The 21,959-nt window shown below is 42.7% G+C and overlaps 1 protein-coding gene across 1 annotated transcript; it reads left to right on the forward strand.

Annotated features, from left to right (window-relative positions):
- The first annotated feature begins 1,818 nt into the window (after nt 1–1,818).
- On the forward strand, nt 1,819–21,302 carry herc3 (HECT and RLD domain containing E3 ubiquitin protein ligase 3). The gene is made up of 25 exons (XM_030093287.1): nt 1,819–1,895; nt 3,179–3,529; nt 4,413–4,572; nt 5,100–5,176; nt 5,527–5,748; nt 6,892–6,983; nt 7,185–7,315; nt 8,230–8,381; nt 8,996–9,069; nt 10,277–10,401; nt 10,520–10,579; nt 12,605–12,716; nt 13,116–13,305; nt 13,547–13,710; nt 13,814–13,927; nt 14,063–14,089; nt 14,219–14,317; nt 14,454–14,624; nt 14,724–14,867; nt 16,226–16,392; nt 17,357–17,423; nt 17,870–17,952; nt 19,152–19,335; nt 19,626–19,728; nt 19,896–21,302. Exons 2-25 carry the CDS (start codon nt 3,307–3,309, stop codon nt 20,102–20,104), a joined length of 3,150 nt encoding a protein of 1,049 aa, XP_029949147.1. The 5' UTR covers nt 1,819–1,895; nt 3,179–3,306; the 3' UTR covers nt 20,105–21,302.
- Nucleotides 21,303–21,959: the final 657 nt, after the last annotated feature.

Genomic DNA, 21,959 nt, shown 5'->3' on the forward strand with positions numbered 1-21,959 from the left:
CGTCAAATAATGTGAATGATTATATACAGACTTTATTAATGTGTTTTGAAGAAAATGGTTGAAATCACTTTGTATGGACTCAGCTTACTTTTCTGGTGGTTGGTGGTGGATGACTGGTAGTTTGGGACAAAGTCCCTTGGACTAACTGGGACTAAATTTTTTATAATGTAACACACATAGCTTACACATTCTCACTTACCACTATCATGTTTTTTTCTTTTCATCCTCTGATTGATTTTTCTTCTCTTAGCGTGCCCTGAGGGATATGTCCGCTTCATTTTGTGTGTTTGACAACACTGACTGCACGTTGATGCAAGGGCTTACAGTCATGTCGGCCCCAAGCCCCATGCAAACTGGCAGGGCTCTCAAGTCTCACGCACTGAGCGTGACAGTCACACATTTCGGTCTTTTGTCATGCACTCACACCACACATTGTATTTCTCATACTGGTAAATTTGTCTGGTGCACCTCTGCTATGGAACTGGGAGGACTCAAACACGTCTGCAAGCCTCTGACTTACCTGTCAATCAAAAAAAGGAGGGGGGGCGGGGGTGCAATCATTCATTATCGTCCATCATCCATTCAGCTCTGTGAAACTCCTGTGTATATTTTTTGTTTTTCTCATATTTTTCTATTCTATTGTACATATGTGTGTGTCTTAACTGTATATTCAAATTATATTTGATTTTTATCTGTTATTATTATTATTATAGTCTACATATGTACCTGTTTTAAAAGTATATTTGAATTATATTTAATTTATATCTGTTACTGTATATCTGTTATTTATTTAATTATATCTGTCTTAAATTTCTATTTAAATTATATTCAATTATGTCAGTTAGCTTACATCTGTTATTTAATTATATCTATCCTAAATTTATATTTGAATTATATTATTTTTTTATTTATGGTTGGGCTTTGTAAATTTCACATTTAACGTTTCTATTCCATTTATATTTCTTTTCTCTGTGCTGCTGGAACACTGCATTTCCCCCCTGTGGGACAAAAAAAGGACTTTCAATCAATTCAAATCAATCTAAATTATTCAAATGTCGCTGTGTGATAACATGAGACAAGGCACCAATCAAATTTGATTTCTAATTGTAGATTTCTACATTTGCAAAAGAATAATGAAACACAATAGATGTATGACAATGGATATCTGTGCTTCCATTTAAAAGCTGCCTTTGAATGATCAGGAGTCAGGACTCTATGGCTGTAGCTCTGTCACTTCACGTGGCTCACTTTGCTCCTTCTTTCTGTATGAAAATGTCATTTAGAACTTTCCTGACTGAGGAGTTTGCAACAATGTATCGTTTTAAATGGCTTCAAATAATTTAATTTAATCATTTTATGTAAATATTAACATTTCACAATGTGCACTTTGATTTAAATCATTTTGACATTGTAATTTGTATAACACAACTCACCATTCACCTTTGTACATTTTCTGTGAGTGGAACTCACAAAAAGTTTGGAATGAGTCAAATAATCTTTTTCATTGGTTGGACCTTAAATGACACCTTTTAATCACATACTGTTTTTAGATTAGATGACTAAGTAAAGATGAAAATATGAACATAGGACATCGTTCATGCTCAAAGTTGCAAAGGCTGATTCTTGATTTGTTTTTTAAAGTCAAGCTGTGTAATTGTCATACTATTTGATATAATTTGTAAAACTTTATCAGACAAAGAAGTCTGATTGAAACGGCTTTAAAATAAATATATAATAATCAATAAATAAAGGTAAGGTAGAGTGAGACGCGTTCACGTTGCCGTGTCACGCTCACGCTGTCATCGTCGGTGACGTCAGCTGCGTCAGTACTTCCTCGTTTGTTTTCCGAGCTGCTCAAACGAAAGGCGACTATAATCCAGAATGCATTTATCAAGGTAAACTCTTTTTTTCCTTCGCCTTTTCATTACACGAGAGACACTAGGGAGGTGTATGCTCACTCTTGGGGCAGCCGGTGAGGATTGACTGTGTTTGGGGCTGAGGAGTGAGCGAAGCTTTAGCCTGCTAATGTTGGTTAGCTCTGCTCTGAAGGCTTCGACCTGCCTTCTGTTTTGGCTCTCTTGCTAAAGTCACTCACTCAGCTAATATCTAGAGATGTGTAACTGCGGCTGCACACTGCGCTTAAATTATATAGTTAATGCATCGTTAACCAGCTGTCCTGTAGACACGCGACGAGACTGAGATGCTCTCAGCTAAAACGAAATGTTAGATGAACGAAATGATCGCAAAGCTCATTATCGGCATCATGATCGTTATAGAGGGGATAAACGTCAGATAACACGACCCTCAATCCTCTGCAGCCTGTCTCAAACAGAATTGACGATATACATTAGTAATTGTACACCCATAGATATTACAGAAAGTTGGCTGATTTTTGTTTAAACGGCAAGAATTGCACAGCTTTCCCCAAGGTAGACTTACATCGAGCATGACACCAGTTCAAACGATCAGGAATACAGCCTTAACTGTATTACCCAATCAGTCATATTTTATCCTCTCTGCTCAATCGCCAATTGTGATTCATTGAAGCTTCTAGGCCATCAGTGATTTGTTGTTATCAGTAATGGGACCTCAGTGATGGTAAAAATTGAGGAGGGGCATGTTTTCAGAAGATTTAATGAGACAGTTTCCCCCCTTGCTAGCTCTGCTTTATCTCCAAATAATCTTGTTTAGTTTTTTTGCTTTGGTGCTTGACCACCTAGTGATTTTACGTTCAGCTGTATATTATTGCACCGACAGCAATGCTGCATTTTTATCCCATAGCTTCCATTGGACTGATTCCCAATGATGACTTTGTGTTGTATTTTGCAACAAATGAATTCAACATGCAAAATTGACCCAGACTCTTATCTTCTGAATGTCAGTCTTCATTGAAGGAGCATTCATGGCAGAACCCCTGGTCAACTGTTTGGTTATACACTGTAAGTGGATGGACATTAAGGCGGGACTTGTTGAAGCTGCTTAAGTCAGGATTACACTGACAGGGTTTATTTAAACCCACTGTCTGTTCCTCTGTCTTAGTGCTTACATCATTCTCACACACAACTACATGCTGCCCTGCACCTCTAAACCCATCTTCCTTCATTCTTAAATTTGTGTGGGAAGTCGCACATGGGGCACAGAACGCTGACTTGATGGTGTTGATTTTATTTCTTTGCAGGGTTGGAATTTACATGAAGAGGAGAAAGCGGGGCTGCTCTCAAGCTTGAGCATCAGTGTCTTCCTCCATCTGGCCACTGCTCGTTCAGCCTCTTCAGATTGGCGATCATTTCCTCTCCTCTCACCAACATGCAATGCTGGGGGAATGCCAGGGATGGGCAGTTGGGTATTGGTGTGGAGAGGAACCCTGTGTTTGAGCCAAGGAATTGCCATGCGTTCAGCGGGCGGGGACTGAAAGACATCGCCTGTGGAGGGCAACACTCGCTGTTCCTACTGCATGATGGTAGTGTGTACACATGTGGCTCTAACAGCTGTGGACAGCTGGGCCACGACAAAGCAGGATCATCACCGGGTCAGTATTGAGCCACAACCTGAAAATGAGTCATTACAGATTGTTGGCTGCACCTTTTTTTGTTTTTTTTTTGGTGAGAAATTTTCACTGAACGCCTCACCTCGCATGACGTGTTTACGACTTGGTTGGTAGCCACTGACCAGATAGCTTATATAAGTGACTGCCTGATATTTATGCAGCTTTTTTTAAATATAGTTTTAGCAGTCTCAAAGTGTTTGACATTGGTCAGAATGACCAATTCTTACACACACTCGGACACCACTGTTGACAGCACACGTAGTTGTGAAAGAGCTGAGCAGTCAATGGTCTAGTTGCTTTTGATCCCTTAAAGTAGGAAGTGATACCTTATGTGTTTTTTTGTATCTTCAGAAAATTATTTTGACATAAAAGTATGAGGGGAATTTTAGTTTTCATGTCGTCCAAAGTGATTTCACATTAATGTAGGTTTGAGCTTAAATCATGTGAGTGGAAGTTTCTCGTGCTTGCTTCTTTAATTTTGGCATGTGGGTGAACATTGGAGTCAGTAGATCTGCATCGAATAATCAAGCGACTTTTCTTTCTCTAAAGTCTTTGGAAAGAAGCAGGAATCTGCACAGGTATTTGTCACCTCATAGAAATGACATGGCGTCTTTCTATTTCAGAGTGTTTAATTCAGTGAACCTTTATTTATTCTTTTTTTTAAATTGTGCTCCATTATATCAAACTAGTTTATCAACTACATAGTTCAACAATGTGTGACACACACACGCCCTGCATGTAGGCCTCTGACTGTTTGCTTCGGCTTCTAGTCTGGAGTTGTGTTACTGTGCGTTGGCTTACTGCATTTAATCCGGTTTCCTCCCACAGTCTAAAATATCGAACCTAATTTTCTTTAATTTCACAGAGCTGGTCGGGGCTCTGGACACGCAGAAGATAACAATGATATCATGCGGTCGGGCCCATTCGATGGCTGTGAGTGAGCAGGGCCAGGTATTCGCCTGGGGGGCCGGGGAAGAAGGACAGCTCGGCCTGGGGTCCACAGAGATGGCTGTTCGAATCCCAAGGTGAATGTGCAGAGCGCCATAGAAGAATTCAAGATTTCAGCCTGACAGGATGAGGAAACGGCCATAGTAATACAGTATTACCCACACCTGGGGTGTTTCCGTGTAGTTGTTGCATGACGTCTTTCTATAACACACATCAAAATTGAGGACATCTGCTGAGCAGCGTTGAGCACAACAGAAGGCAAAGTGTTTGGTGTAAACATTGAGATGAGTCTTGTTCTGTGCAGCCAGGCTTAAGAAATCCAAGTAACACCAAATTCAAGAGCTTTGATACGCATTTTAGAAACACAGCAAATTTTTGTATTTTTCATATAGAAGTTTTTACTCTTTATATTTTGAAGGTTTACAAATTTGTTTTTACTTGATCGATCTCTCAATGATTTTGTCTATTGTCACTTTGAAGCTTGGTAATTACTCCGTTTTTCATACAAATGAATCCGAAACATAAATAACCTGGGAAAAAAAAAGTCTGAAATCTTACTGTGAATTTTTGGCTTGATACATTTGTTTTTGTTTTGTTTTTGCAGGTTGGTGAAGCGACTGTGTGACTATCGCATCTCCCAAGTAATGTGTGGGAACCAGCACTGCATCGCACTTTCTAGAGGTGAGAAAGATGGCGTCTCTTCATAACACACAGCATGGTTCACACTTTCAATCTTCCGTCCATACACAGCTGATCCTGACTGGTCGTCCACGCCTGGTTGAAATGACCGGCACTAGAAAGCATCTCATATCTAATCTAGATGATTTAGACTGATGAAGACCCCACACTAAACTTCATGAGTGAAATAAACTGAACATGTACAGGTGATTTTTGTATATTTATGGATTCTGTTCAGATTCCCACCCAAACACATGTGCAAGCTAAACAACAGTTCATCTGGTGTTTTCTAGTCGTGGTAGGTGTGGATGTGTGTTTTCCTGCATTAATGTCGTCTGTTCTTTGCCTCTCAGATGGCCAGCTGTTCACATGGGGCCAGAACACGAGCGGCCAGCTCGGTCTGGGGAAAGGAGAGCCCAGCAAGCTGTCGCCCGCCCCCCTCAAGTCCCTGGCAGGGATTCCTCTGGCGCAGATCACTGCCGGAGGCGACCACAGTTTCGCCCTGTCCTTGTCCGGAGCGGTTTTCGGATGGGGCAAAAACAGAGCCGGGCAGCTGGGGCTCAATGATAAACAAGGTAATAATCAGCTGGTTAGACTCAGCAGGTACACTGCTTTATTCAGATGTTTCAAGACATGTGATAATGTAGATTTTTATATGTTTTTTTTGCATTGCTCTCTTATTGATTTGACAGCAGAGTATTATGGACCTGCTTTATAAGAGACTTAATATATGAAGTCTTGCGGAAGCTTGACGTTGTGTGTGCTTAGTGTTCATCACTCTGTTGTTCTAAGCAAATCACCTGCAAACCGGATCAGCTTGTGTCTGGAAAAAAATATAGTGCTTATATTTATTTTAGAAAACGCTAACTGGTGGTTACTGGGTGTGAAACTCATCTCAGTGCTCCCTAAACTCCCATGCTGCTCAGAAAATACAAAGATTTATCATTTGTTTTATGGCACAATTGTTATTACGGTTGCAGTTTTATTACAGATTATCCATAAAGTGATTTATTGTAGGTGGGATAGGTGACCATCATGTTTGTTAGCTTCCTTTTTCAAGTTTTTCCACTTGTTTAACTGAACATTTTACATTAGTCTCAATATACTTGTGCTAAAAATTTGGATTCTCCAACCAGTCCACCTTTATTGATGCTTTGAGTTTTACAAAGTAAGGAGGAAATGGTGAGAGTGACAACGCACAATTAACTCAAGGTTAATTGCCAAGTGAAGCGTGTAAATTGCACACTTCCTCAAAATACATTGCGCTGTGTGATAAAATAGCACATTTTAGAGTGACCTTTTATTGTGGCCAGCCTAAGACACGCCATACAGTAATCTTGCTGTCTAATCAGCATGTTGACATGCCACACCTGTGAGGGGGATAAAGAAGTCCCCGCAAACGGATTAAGACAAATTTGTGAACAATGTCTGAGAGAAATAGACATTTTATGTCCATAGACAAAGTCTTGGATCTTTGAGTTCGGCTCACAAAAAATAAGAGCAAAAACAACACTGCTAACTCCAGAGTTCAGCATACTTTCAAAACTAGTCTGATTGAATGAGGTGTGAGGTTTGTGATCTCTTGCTTCGATTCTGGATCTTTTTTTTTTTTTTTGGGACCTGATTTTCATATTGATCGTTTTCCCTTCAGTCACACAGATTTATGTAAATATGACAGCACAGCAGGAAAGGCGTGAACATGTCTTCTCTGCCCTCAGATCGCGCCGTCCCGTGCCACATCAAATTTTTGAGATCTCAAAAAGTCGTTTACATCAGCTGTGGAGATGAGCACACTGCAGCCCTCACAAAGGTACGGATGGTTTTGAATCTGTCTGTATTGTTTTCTTTTAAGCTGTGTGTGGTTTATACAGGATTTTCCCAACAAAGAAGAAGGAAAAAAAAACAAACCCTGCTACATTAATCCACCACCTGGCAAATGTTTTGACCAAAAATATCTTCTGACCAACCGCAGTGGTATTGCAAACAGTGGCTATTGTTGTCATTCCGGCAGGATGGTGGTTTGTTTACATTTGGCGACGGCTCCTGGGGTCAGCTGGGCCACGGCTCCACCAACAATGAACCTTTACCCAGACGAGTGCTGGAGCTCATGGGTACCGAGGTGTCTCAGATCGCCTGTGGCAGGTACGGCGAACGCCACCGCTTTAACGTGACTGAGCATCTGTTTCCACCTCTGACTCACGCACTTAACTCAAAAATATGAAAAAAAAAAACAGGGCAGGGCAGGTTAATGTGTCTTTGTGGGTTTGCTCATTAACCACCACCAGCAGATTCTTTATTGCAGTCCAGCCTTGTTGTCTTTGGTTATTCATTGGCTCTGTCATAAACAGACATAAATAATTTTGTCTTACCAGTGAACGTCCAGTTTTAAATATCTCTCAAATATGATAGCTGCACACTGTTGATGCCAGGACCATCCCCTCCCTCCCTTCTGTATGTACGGTCTCGCTTATTTCATCAACAGATGAGCCGCAGTCGTTTGCTCCAGCGTGCATCCAAACACACGCGAGTCAACAGCGACAGAACCCGCTGCTGTAATAACGGTCATCATCTGAACAATCAGAGGAGAATTGAAGCGTCAACCTCACAAAGAGGAAAAAATCAGACAGGGAAATCTCAACCTTTTCTCAGAAGAATGTAGAGAGTGTGTCAATATTGTTCACTTTATCTTAAATAAAAAACCTCTTCCTGCAGCCTGTTTATGCTCCTGAGGTTCAGTTATTTCCAGCAGCAGACGTTACCAGAGTTTAAATGTCTTGTTAATGCCATTACGGCTGATTGTTTTAAAAACCGTCGCAGAAGACGGCTGACTGGTTGGTTCACAGACGACCCATAATTGTAATGAAAAATATTTGCAGATTATGAAAATTAGCTTGAGTTTACCATTGAATTGAAACGAAAAATGTAAGATGGTATGTCTCTGTCTGTGGTGGTTTTGTTGTGGTTGTGAATCTGGATCTGAAAGTGGTGACTCAGGGGGGAAAAGTCGGTCCACATGCCTCAGCATGCAGAAATTCCAGTTTCTCCCTTTTTGCCAGGCACCACACGCTGGCGTTCGTGCCTTCCTCTGGCATGGTGTACGCGTTTGGCTGCAACAGCCACGGCCAGCTGGGCACAGGAATGCTGGGAGACGCCAGAAGCCCGTGTCCTGTCAAGGCCAGTCTTCTCTCTGGGAATTTCCATACAAGGGGTGAGCAGAACACTCACTCAGTACCATCCAGACTCACGTAGAGCTTCAAGAAACACCACTCTGCTGCTCGCCTTTTTGTCTTTCCACGTGAGCTACATCCTGTTGACATTTTTCTCCTCACTGGAGGAAATGCAGACAGGATGAAACATGTGGATGACGAGGAGTGGATGACATGCTTTCACAGCGTGTCGGCCTTTTGTGGATGGTTGGCCTTTCTTGGGGCTTTTTTGATTCAGTATCACTGTAACGGTGTAAAAGCAGTGAATAAGTGAAGCTGTACAGTTTGCCTGCAAAATGATCATGCATAAATTCATAAATACTACACAAACAAAGCCAGATGCTTGACTTGGATTCACCAGAAATCAGCTTTCAGTTTGTTTGTTTTTCAGGTATATCTGTGACTTTGAAGTTACTACCTGTAAATAGAAGATTTTAAAGAGCGTCATATTTTCATGTGTACATCAAGGCTAAATAGCCAACGATGAGTGGTTTTTCTTACAAATGCAGTTAAAAATGCCTACCAGTATATCCAAAGCAGTACATAAAAGTACAATGACAAAGTGATTAACTGCTTTGAGAATGTTAATATTCATGTTTTCACTTTTGTTTTCAAGAATCAAAGCTATGTACAGTGACCAGAGTCATCTGTGGAGGAGATCATAGCTTCTTACTCTTCTCAAATGGTCAGGTATGTACGTTCTGTGGGCTTTTAAATGCTCTCTATAAAGCTGTTGATTTCGCCTGTTAATGTCTTTGAGCAGTCTCGTCACATATGAGACGCTGCGAGTTAAAGATCTAATGGTCCAGCTCTCGTCAGGTTCAGGCTTTATGTAGTTTCAAACTTTAATTTCAGGGATTTCATTCAGTCCTGCAGACCTGGACCAATTAAACATGGCATCGTTGTCTATAAATGCCAAGACCTTTTCTAGAGTGCAACAAACGGCGCTTACTAAAAATGTTCACATTTGAGTGCATTTTTTTCTTGTTTTCTCAAAAGCAAAGGAAAGCTCAAATCTTTCAAGAGACAGTGTCTCTTCAGACTGTTACTAAAACCTTATTCATTCTTTGAAAACGGTATTTCTGCAGTCTTTCGCATACATCGCATCATATTGTGGCTTTGACATTACTGTTATTTTGCGAGCAATTTACCCCGCACCCAACAGCGGGTCGAGGACAGCAGCTGCTCATTTCTTTTCTAATCACCCTGTCAGATTGAGCTGTCGTACGTGCCAGCTCTGGCTTGCGGACCACACGTTTCACACCTTTACAATGTCAAAACAACACGTCCCTTCAGACTGATATAAAGCCTCTTCCTTCTCAGGACACGGTGTTTATGGAGCCTTTTTTTTTTTTTTTTTCCAAAACTGAACAGTTGTGATACGGGTATAGACTCCCCGCAGTGTGATGAGTGTTAGTCAGTCAGAGTTCAGAGGGCACTGTTTCAGCTTAAGTTCAACCTCTGATTTCTTACCGTGCTTCCTCTCGTGAATCAGCTGACCCACAATCCCCCTCCCAAACCAGCAACGCCCAGGCGGTCAAGTTCATCTTTTTCACCACAGGGTGGCGTTAACGCCTAAGCTTTCACCACCGACTGTGCTGCACAGTGTGGATCATGTTTCTTGAGAGGGATTTCAAACAAACCGTGAGGGTCACGCACTGATGTGAAGCTTGCGGCCTCAGCCGCAAGCTTCAAACAAACCGTGAGGGTCACGCACTGATGTGAAGCTTGCGGCCTCAGCCGCACACCCAAGCAAAATATTTAACCCTCAGGCGCGGTCTGTTTGCTTTATCTTCTTCAAGGAAATGGACGCATCCCAGACCGAGCTGTGCGGAAGCACGAGCATAAACAGTCTCCCCTGGCTGCGCTTATGTTGTCTTTGTCTTTATCTCTGCAGAGTTCAGCCACTCCAGAAGACTTCAGAGTGACGAATATCAGTAAAACCCTCTCCCCGATCAATTATGAAAGGCTAAATTCATGGAGGTTAAAGCTGATGTGCACCACAGACTCCGCTGTCACCAAGTAAGTCCACAGTAAACATCACTGTGTTGAATAATCTTTTTAAAACTTCCCTACAAACCTCAAATTTATTCCGTTATATTTCAGTAGCGTCTGATTTTTGATGGGTTTTTTTTCGCAGTGACATTATAATTCAGCTCTCCTCTGCGGCTTGTTGGAACGCTAGCTTCTTGGACCAAAGGTATGGAAACACGATGTGGAAGAAAATCATTGACATGTTCAGTGGTTTAGTTGGCCCCGTCTTCCAGAGGCGTCTGGACTGTGAGCTTGATTATAAATACGATCCGCAGCCTCAACTGCAACACGTGATGACACTGATATGAACAAATCTGCATTACTGAAATATTAATTTATTTATGGAGCAAACACTTTTGATACTTGAACACTTTTGATACTCTTGCACAGTGAGACCAGGATTTTTATCTGTACAGTCAAACATTTTCTAATGAATGATTTGGTGACCAGAAGTTATGAAATCCCGCTCGTTGCACCATGTCAATAAAGATGTTTCTAGGCAGTTTCACTTTACAACAGTGAAACTAATGCACTTGGTTTGTATTTGCAAATAAATGAATTAAACCTTTAAAGGGTTTTTGAGAAACTTAATGAAGTTGAGCAACCTTTAAAGCATGAGACAGTGAAAGGACAAAGATCCAAAAGTGAGCCAACTTTAAGAATTCAACTTAAATACTGATGTACTTCATTGAAGGCAAAGCGAAGATTTATTTCCGGGCTGAATTCTGCAGTGGATGAGGAAGGCCATTCGGTTCAACGCTTTACTTTGCATTGATCAGTAACAGTGTTGTTAATGTATGTTGTTGCTTTCTTAATATTGAATGGAAAAGAAGCTTAGTGTAGTTGTACAGTGTTGACCTTGTCTCTCATTTGTATCTTTGCCGTGTTCTGCTAAAATTAGCAGTTCACATGCTCAGGATGGCTGGACGCGGCGCAGGCAGGTCGCAGATGGTTCTTGCTGCAGCACGTCCAAAGCTTTAATTGAGTTTATTCTACTGTGGACGGACTCATTCAGCTGTCATGTTGCCTTCAGATGGAAGGTTTGATGTGTTCTTCAGGCAAAAATAGCAGCTCGGATAGGAAAGGTTTCAGACGCCTGCCCTTGAGGAAACTATTTGCTGACAATAGCAGAAACATGCAGATCCTGTGTTTGAATGTTCTTCAGTAAACAAGACCTTAATGAACCGACCGACCTCACAACGTGCATGCACTATGTCACATACTCTCACTTGGCGTACGTCATCTCATCCACCAAATCGTGCAGACCGTCAGGGCTGGGAGAGATGTAATCGGCTCTTTCGGTCAGATCTGTGCGGCCGCATTGATTTGGAGGTGGGAAGATGTGCTTGTGGGCAGAGACATCAGCAGATGGTTATCGTCAACAGGGTGGAAAACAGACCTCTGCAGATTATCTGAAGTCATTTTCCAAGAAACTTTCAATAAATTTCATCCCCCTTTTTGTTTTCGTAACCATAAAGTCCACGACAAACCGTAGTAGTTTTACTTTATATTATGTTTTTTTATTCTTGAAAAATTAAAAGGAAGGGATGAGTGAGTGAAGACAATCCTTTGAAGCCCAGTTTGTTTCCTGCGTCTGCCCTTGAGTGTCTGTGCACTATCAGCAAACCGTTTCCTCAGGATCTTCTCAGATGTGTCGGGGTTACATAAAAGTTAGACCTTAACATTTTACAGGCCATTCATTTAAGCATTCGGAAGTTGTTAGAAAACACAACTATTTCATAAAAATCAGTTGAAGTGCAAAATGGCTTTGTGTTTCACAACTTAGCTGTAAAAAGTTTGTAAATAGACTAAAATTTTCCCAAATGTTTTCTAGAAGCTTTCATAACCCTGTTGAATAGTGTTTTTATCAGAAATGCGATGTGTACTGTGAACGTTCATGTGGGAAATGGTGGCTGTCACTCAGGTCTTGTGTTTTTGGTTGAGGTGATAGAATCTCTTGGCTATAAAGAATGTTTGCTTTGGGATTGTCTTAAATATAAGAATGTGTGTGTGTGTGTGTGTGTGTGTGAGTGTAACCATACACAGCTGACCTGCCAAATGATTTGCTGAAATAGATCTGCTTCAATCCAGAGCAGCACCTGCTTTCAGCACAAAGCCCATGAATCTACCCGTGACCCATTTCTCCCCCGTCAGCGATCTCTGACTCGGTGATTTTGTCGTTTGTCCTCAGTGATGATATCCACTTCAAAACCAACCCAAAGATCCCAGGCATTGATCTGAACTCTGTCAGAGTGCTGTTTGAGACTCTCAGTAAACCGGCCTTCTCTGGACTCCTGGAGCAGGTAACAGTATATCCTCGTTCTCTTCTTCTCTGGGATGCCAGACATTTCAGCTATTGGTTAAAATAACTTTGTCAGGCATAAAAAAAAAGAGTCCATTTTGAAAGTACATCTTGTTCGGCCGCAGATCCACATCTCAAACTGCAGGACTGAGTCATCTCCTCCAACACGGACTCCTTAATGTTAGGTTTGGGATTTGCGTGATTGAGCTCACGATGAAATATAATCTGCGTGCAGGCTGAGGTCACATTCCCGACCAATAAAAACCACTCCCTAAACGGAGCGACCGATACTTCTTCGCCAGAGTTTTGAAATTTGAAACAATTTCCATGAATTATTTGCAGAGCGGTGCATTAAGTCATGCTACTAGCGCCTAATGTCTGCGTCGTCTGTCTTGTTCAGGCAAGCAAGAGCTTTGAGAGTCTGCTGATCCCTCAGCTGCCGCGCTCCCCCCCCGACGTCGAGGCCATGAGGATCTACCTCATCCTGTCCGAGTACCCGGCCCTGCAGGACTCCAAGAACTACATCCGCCTCACGATCCCCCTGGCCATGGCCATTCTCCGGCTCGATGCAAACCCCAGCAAAGTACTGGGTACGTCCTTCACACGCACGGGAAAACAAGTTTAATACCGCTGGAGTAAGCGGCCCAGAACTCAGAGCCTGCCGCCTCAGAGTGACACTGCGTAAAGTCAGCGTCACTCCCTTCCTTATTATTCAGGTCACTTTTGCTTTTGCAAGTTTTCCTCAAATCTGAATAGAGAGCTACGTTTCTGGTGAGGGTACGAAGCTTGAGCCGGCCGGTGATCGCTGACAGTAGTTGTGTTTCTCTGCAGATAACTGGTGGTGTATCGTGGACGGCAGCGTGTTCACCCGAATGGTCGACATGTACAAGAGCATCGTCGTGTTCATGCTGACCGGCGGGAAGACGCTGCTCGTGCCTGTGTTCTACGAGAACTACTTTCTTGCCACGTTGAGGCTGCTGGAGAAACTCCACAAGGTATTCACCAAAGTCAGCCCGAGGAGGAAATGATTGACTGTGTCGACTATTATCCACTGTCGTGTGTTTCCCGGAGATGAAGCGGGTTGTTTTACGTGTCCAGGTGAACCTGAAGGCTCAGCATGTGGAGTACAACCACTTTTATATCCCCGACATCACCAGCCTCGTGGACATCCAGGAAGACTACCTCAAATGGTTTTTGCGTAAAGCCGATATAGTGAGTGACAGTCGTGCACCATATTCCTGATTGCGCTCATTGATGGACCAATTCAGATCAGCTGCACGGTGTAAGACATTCCTAACCATATGGTTCAGTGCTGCTTGTTAATTTCTCTCTCTTGTTGGTTTTTAGAAAACGGGATCGTCGTCCCCCTCACAGGTATTCGCCTCAAACATTAACCCTAAACTGAAACTGCATCGAAAAGCCTGTTTTGTGTGTGCAATTGTGTTTTTTGGGTATGCACCTGTCATAGCGGGAAGGCTTTAGGACTGTTTGTTTTCCCTGCAGAGTGACTTTCTCACAGTGAACCTATGTGCCTATCCGTTCATCCTGAACGCCCAAGCCAAGACAACCATGCTGCAAACAGACGCTGAACTGCAGATGCAGGTAGGCTGAAGCACCGTTTCTTTGTGTTTCATAAGGTCAGAATAGCAGCGCTTCAAAGGTTTGAATAGTTAGAAAATACCCTGTTTTCTTTCTTTTTTTTTCCTCCCCCCCACCCTTCCTCTCCGCCTGTGTCCAGGTGGCAGTAAGCGGTGCAAACCTACACAATGTCTTCATGCTGCTCACGCTGGAACCCCAACTCGCTAGGAACCCTTATCTGGTGCTCCACGTCCGTAGGAGCCATTTAGTGAGTGACACTCTGCGGGAGCTCACAATGTACTCGGATGTGGACCTCAAGAAGCCGCTCAAGGTGAGACGGAAGCAGAGCTTAACCCGTAATGTTTTATCTCATGATATCGAGATGCTATTTTCTCTGACGCCCTCTTCGTGACCCCGTCTCTCCCTCCAGGTGATCTTCGATGGAGAGGAGGCCGTGGACGCAGGCGGCGTGACCAAGGAGTTCTTCCTGCTGCTCTTAAAGGAGCTGATGGATCCGGTTTATGGGATGTTCACTCATTACAAAGAGTCCAACCTGCTGTGGTTCTCAGACAAAGTAAGTCATCGATGAGATACTCGAACCAACTTTGATGGGGAAAAAAATGTTCAAATCTCTTTGTGATTTGAGTTTCATCTTCAATGGTCCCACTTTATACGTCATCTCATGATTGCTTTTTTTTATTTGCGATCAGTAAGGCTTACTACAAAAATAGGGTGAACATTGAATCAAATTGTGTAATCCCCCAAGGAAAATATCCTACATGTTTGGGATCTGTCATATTTTTTTCAAACCCCACCATATCTTATTCCAGTAATCAAATTTCCACAACATGTTGCTTTCAGCTTTAAGCTGCGTTTCAAACTGAGCAGACTGTTTGGAATGATTTATAAGAAAATGCCACAGCAGACAGAAACAGGGAGCATGTTATTGTTGATAAGAGAAGTGGTTGTTTTAGTGTCTTTATCGTTTTATACTCATGTCCTTCACACGTGGAGGTTGATGTGTCTGAATTCCTGCTGCTGCTCATGAGACACAGCAAAACTTTGCTTTGAAAGGTTTTGTTTACCGGGGAAGCCACTTAGAGATTTGGTTTGCGGCTCAGGAAATTTAAAAAGTATTTTCAGTTAATTTTATGAAGAAAAAAAGCTCCACCAGTGAACTTTATAACACTTGAACACCCTGCAGTGTCGTGTAACTTTCTAATTTCTTTTAAAGTCTCAGCTGTGGTAGATCTAGTGGCCCAAATTGTTTAAGTTCATTCTAAATAAATAATTGTAAGAATAAAACAACATTAGCAGTGTTTTACTGTGTGCGGGGAGTTAATTCACACTGTTTCTCACTCAGTTTGTGGACATGAGGCACATTTCCCCAGTGGGTTTTGTGCAGTTTTATAACTTTGAGGAGTGACGTCCCTATCTAATGGATTTGCACTCTGTTACCAAAAAGTCATTTTAGGTTTTGATTTTCAATAAATCCAGTGACCTTTGGTCCACAGCGTTTCAGTGTGCTTTGTTTTTTTTGTTTTTTTTTGTACCGGAGGAAGAAGAGCCGATGAATGAACCGCCACACGGCGGGCCGGCTGTCATTTGAGCTGTAGCAGTATTTTCCAGGAAACCTGCTCTTTCTGCTGTCATATGCAGAGTTACAATGTGTCAGTGGGAACGCTATTATTTACAAAACACCTAAAGGAACATTTCCCTGAACTCTTGATTATCATCAGTTAAATCAGAACGTGTGAAGACAGGAAAACAATGGCAGAAGTATTAATTTAACTCAAGCATTAGTAAACACACCAGCTCTGAGATGCCCTCATGAAAGTTACAGCACTGGTTCATACTTTCAGTAGTGAATAAGTACAACATGTGTCACCAGTGAGGCTCTTTTAACGTGTGTGTGTGTGTGCGCGCGCACAGTGTTTTGTCGAGGACAACTGGTTCCACCTGATCGGGATCATCTGCGGCCTGGCCATCTATAACTCCACGGTGGTGGACCTCCACTTCCCCCTGGCGCTCTACAAGAAGCTGCTGGACGTGGCGACCACGCTGGAGGACTTCAGAGAGCTGTCGCCCACCGAGGCCAGGTAGCCGGACGGAGCAGGGCCCAAGGGCAGTGACGTGCCAGCAGTGGGATTCGAACTCAGATTAACCAGTTTCCCTGTGCCGTTTGGCGTCGGCATGTGAAATGCTGTCGGCCTCTAACATAAACCGTTGTTTTCCTCGCAGCTGTTGCACCGACTGCTGTGACGCTTCATTGAGTTTAGAGCATGAACCGTTTGTAATCGTCTCCAGCTGACTGTCGATTTAGAGATTGGAGCTCATTAGAAACGTCAGGGAGCACAGCCTGAGAGGAAGCTGACTTTTTGATTGATTTTATTATTTTTAGAGGGTGGGGGTTATCTGAAGGAAGCCCGTGAGGCCGACCCCGGACCCGCTGGAGATTCTCTCTCTCTGTGTGTGTTGGTCTGGCAGTGGCTCTGAGACGAGGATGATTTTGCTCCCTTCAGCCACTGCGACCTCATGCGCGGTGACGGCTGAATGTTTAGGATTTGTTTGTACGCCGAATCAGGCCAAACCACCAGACAATGTGGCCTCACCCTCTCTTACTTAACAGCGTTTCCTCTGCCAGCCCATTGCTGCTCTTTCCATGTTTCCTCTGTTTCGGTGGGAAAAGTCCTTCATGTTTCTTCAAGGAACACTTATACAACATCCTCTCTGACTCATTCACTGCTCTTGCCAAAATGTTACCACCTCTCCATTAATCCAACGTCTTTAATCAGCCCCGCTCCAAAATGGTCACAGATGAAGCCACGTTTGGGATTTTTAATGTAGGTAGGATGGCAGGTTGATCTCTTCTGCTCTGTCCTCTGTCACACACTGTAGATTCAGTTAAAATAAAGGTAGTACGATGTTGTGAATATTTATAAAATTGTTAGAAATTAATTCAAACTGCAGTTATTTTCTTTTCTCAATCTGTTTAGTTGAGGAAGTTTTTTTTTTTTGATCAAGGATCACCTGTTAACAGTATGTTTCTCTTTTTCCCCTCAGGAGTCTCCAGCAGCTTCTGGACTATGATGGGAATGATGTGGAGGAGATGTTTCTTCTCAACTTCACTGTGAGTCCATCATTACTTTGATTCTCTGTAGTTAAATAAAGCGCCTGTATCAGCCTGCAGTGTTTATTATTGTCCCCACATTTCTTTAGATTAGATGTTATTTGCCTGCTTGTCATGAGTTACAGATCCCTCAGTTGGTGGCTGAAAAGGTATAATAATTCTGGAAATTGTGAATTCTTTTGAAATATATTCTTTTTTTGGTGGTGTTTATTATTAATGATTTATTGATTAGAATATTAATGAGAAAAACATTTCATTGGAATTTATTTATGCCTGATTCGCTCTCATGGTTAAGAAGGTTTCCAGTATGAGTTTTGGTTTCAGTTTTGTGTTTGTAGGTGGCGCTAGAGAGCACAAACATTGCAGATTTTTTTTTTTTTTTTTTTTTTTTTTTACTGTGAGGGCTTTGAGTTTTAAGTGCAGACTCTGTCGTGTTCTCGGCTCAGATCACCCGGGAGAACTACGGCATGACAGAAGTCAAGGAGCTGATCCCTGGAGGAGAGGACATCGCTGTGGACAAAAACAACAGGTCCAGCAAACAAACACACACACACACACACACACACACACACACACACACACACACACACACACACACACACACACACACACACACACACGCACTCTTTAGTCACACTTCACCACAGCAATCAAGTCTTTCTCCACACGCCTCCTCTTTCACACAATGTTTTAACTTTCCTTCTCCACATTCGTTCATGTGTGAAGGACAGACACACACCTGGAACATTTATTAATATTTTCCAGCCCTGCCTGTGTCCTGTTGTTAAAAGTCAAGGCCGCGATCACTTTTTTTTTTTTTTTTTTTGTTAAATTTGAGTCGGTGCCGGCCGCTCTGATCATGCAGCATTGTGTGGAGGAACCTGCAGGTTAGATAACACGTCGGCCTGCTGCTGCTCAGCAGATGACAAGAACAGCAGCAACCCACCTTGTTGTCCTCAAACACTCTGACACAATTCAGAAAATAAATATTGTTGACGTCAGTTTGTGCTCAGCGGGCGCTGCTGGTCTGGAGTCAAGGTTTTGTTTTATTCTGTGGGAGCGACGGTTCCTGGCTTTGTCTGCCTGTGTGAGACGGTGTGTTTGTGTCTGACAGTGACACGCAGTGCAGGACTGCCTGACCTCTTTTGTTTGAAATGTGTCTCAAGGTGTGGCGCCTCGCCGCACACTGTGTGCGTCCAACTTCCCAAAATGCATCCATTCCACTTGGATGTTTTCTGCCTTGTTCTAGAATGAGAGAGCTTCATATTTCAGAGGATTTCTGGCTCCTTCCTTCTTCTGCATCAATGAAATGCTTTTTACAGCATTTTTCTTCCCTTTATTTTGATTCCTCCCCCCCCTTTGAACAGGATGTTGCTTCAGCAAACGAAAGGTCAAGTCAGCATTTTCTAAACAGCAGGATGGTTTTACGATGTGGGATCAGTCGGAGTGAAAATCTGCTTGTTGAAGATTTTCCAGAAAAGTTGACTTAACTTAAACTTTGAAGCAATTATGAAATATCTGAAAACGTGTGCTGCATTTAGATTTGCTGTGCAGTCCATCAGGAGGATTTTTTTTTTTTTTAATCAATGTGAAATTTACATAAAACACACACAGTTCAGGCTGGATGAACCTCGGCTGTTTTCGAGGAAAAAATAAAATTCATTCCTCAGCACTTTTATCTCAGATTCATCACAGACCCGGCGTGACGCTGTGGTCTGTGCGTTTCAGGAAGGAGTTTGTGGACGCCTACCTGCGCTACGTGTTCACGGACTCGGTGGAGCAGCAGTACGCCGCCTTCTCCGGCGGCTTCCTGAAGGTGTGCGGAGGAGAGATCCTGTCGCTGTTCCAGCCCTCCGAGCTGATGGCCATGGTGGTCGGCAACAACAACTACAACTGGGAGGAGATGGAGAAGGTCAGCGTGAGGCTTCGGCTTCTGTGCTCGGAACTGCGTTTTAACTTTGCTTTAAAAAATCCATGAGATGAAGGATTTGCACCTCCAACCTTTAGATCTGGGGAAACCTGCCTAGTTATGTCAGATGTCCTCAGTGATGAATTTAATTTCAGTTTTTCAATGCAGCCAGTGGAGAATCTTTATAGATTTGCCTTCCAGGTTTTATGATGTGCTGCCAGAGCTCGTTCTGTATTGACGGGGAAACACTGGACAGGCTTTTATTGACTGCGTGAGCGTCTGTCTCTTCCCAGAACGCCGTTTACAAAGGCGAGTACACGGCCACTCATCCAACAGTCCGATTGTTCTGGGAGGTTTTCCACGAGTTCCCCCTGGAAAAGAAGAAGCAGTTCTTGCGTAAGCATCTAACTTCCTCATTACTAAATCTGATGGATTAATTCTCATCCGATATTTAATCACAGTATCCTTCCATTTTTGCAAAATAAAAGTTTTCAGCAACGAGAAACTGTTTGCACTAAACCTCCTCCCGCCATGTTCTCTCCTCTGTGCTCCGGTCCCTGAAGTGTTCCTGACCGGCAGCGACCGCATCCCCATCCACGGCATGGAGAGCCTGCGCATCGTCATCCAGTCCACCACGGCGGAGGAGGACTACCTGCCCGTGGCGCACACCTGCTACAACCTGCTGGACATGCCCCGCTACCAGACCAAAGAGATCCTGCGGCGCCGCCTGACCCAGGCCGTGGAGCAGTACGAGGGCTTCAGCCTGGTCTGAGCACTTCCACAGCAATACGCCGTCCTCTCTCCGTACGCCATTCCAGGAGTTTTTTTTTTTTTTTTTTCTTTTTTTTAAAGCGTCGTAACCCTGGAAGGTCCGTTTTCAACCTTTCCGGACCGAGTTGAGCTTCGAATGGCTGTAATGTATCTTAACGGTGAAATAATCCGAGAGCTGAGCTTTGCATGAAGACCTGGGATTATAAAAACCATCAAGACGGAAAAAGGTTGTGAAACTCTGGCTTTTTGGGTGTTTTATGTGTTTTTGTTGTTTTGTTTTTTTCTTCATTCATTTGTTCTTTTTTCCTTTGTCTTTTTGCAAAGCTGTGTATTTTATAATCAAACTCATTAAATTCTATTTTTCTCCTTCAAAGATTTATGTTCCTTCAGACAGTATATTGCTTTTTGTTACTTTTAATTTATTAAATAGAGTGGTTATTTTTGACAAAATAATTCTGTACACACAAATATATATAGATATATGAGTATGTATATAGCACTTTGAATATAATCTTTACCAGAGGTGTTGGGATCCTTTTTAAATGCGGACGGGGGCGTGTCTGATGGGCACGATGGTGAAACATGGTCGTCATTGATGTTATTTGGGACTGAGTCTGGAAGCAAGGCCTCTTCTAGAGGAGTCCGTGCCTGGAGGGTAAGGACCCTTTAATATTTCTAGTGTTTGTTTCCTTTTTATTATTATACCGCAGCGTAAATTAACTCAAATTTGACCCCTAAACATCATGACTGGTGAGAAATGTAATAAAATGTAAACATTAACCCCCCGGAGTGCCAAAATGTGCTCTCTAGCGCCTCCTAGTAACACAAAACTGAAACCAAAACTCGTTTGTTCATCTGATCAGCTTCTGAAAATGACACATTGACCTAAATCCAACAGGAAGTCAGCAGTTTTGCCTTTCGAAATCAGATTTCTGCCCCAATTTTGGCCTCCAGCAAGTGCTGACTCCTCCAAGGGCTTCAGATGTTATTACACAAGAGACCCTGCTGATAGCTTTGTAAGAACTCAAAGGTTTTTTCCAATCACCTGAATGAATGGAGGAGAGATTCTCAGAGGCACAGAAAACGCCTCAATCGAAAAGTCATGTTTATTAAGAAAAAAAAAAAAGACAGCTAAAACCTTCAAAATGACTAATGTATTATTCAAATGGGCCAGAGGTCCTGGTTGGGCTTAACCCAAACCAGCAGGTCCCGATTGAGGCTGCTCGCAGTTTTAGTCATTATTTTCTTCTTGGGGATCACAGAGGAGATGACTTTGTCTTGAACCTGCATTCAACAGTGTTGCCTTTCTACAGCGAAACCTACTGTATGGACTATTAGCTGACTTTTAAAGGTGATTTGTACTGGATGTCGTCTGTGTGCATGTTATTGAGTGAAAGCAAAAATACAAAAAAACCCCAAAAAAAAGTTGGTTAATGAGTTTGACATTTTGGGAAATGCACTCATTCGCTTTCCTTTTTTTCCCAAACGTGTCCCTGGCTCTTTCGAAGTGCTTTAAAATCTTCCTGCTTTAAAGCTCACACATTTACAAGCCTCGGCTCATTGTTTCGTCTGCTCATCAGCAGTTTTTCTTTCTTTACAAGCGTCTCATATCTTCCCGTTTGTCTTCAGGCTGCGATGGGTGTTACGGTCAATTCTGTGGTCTGATTAAGAAAAGCCTTTAGAGCTGCTTTATCCTCAGTTCTTTTGTTTTGATGGCAGTTCCAGGTGATTGTGTCAGTATTAGAACTGCTGGAGGCCACGTTAAGGAGAGATGATGTAAAATAATAGACTGACCTGAACCTCATGATGCAAAAAAACACAGCAGACATGATGTCGGAGCTTTAATTCATAGTATC

The sequence above is a fragment of the Salarias fasciatus genome, chromosome 6 (assembly GCF_902148845.1).
Source record: "Salarias fasciatus chromosome 6, fSalaFa1.1, whole genome shotgun sequence".
Taxonomy (NCBI): Eukaryota; Metazoa; Chordata; class Actinopteri; order Blenniiformes; family Blenniidae; genus Salarias; species Salarias fasciatus.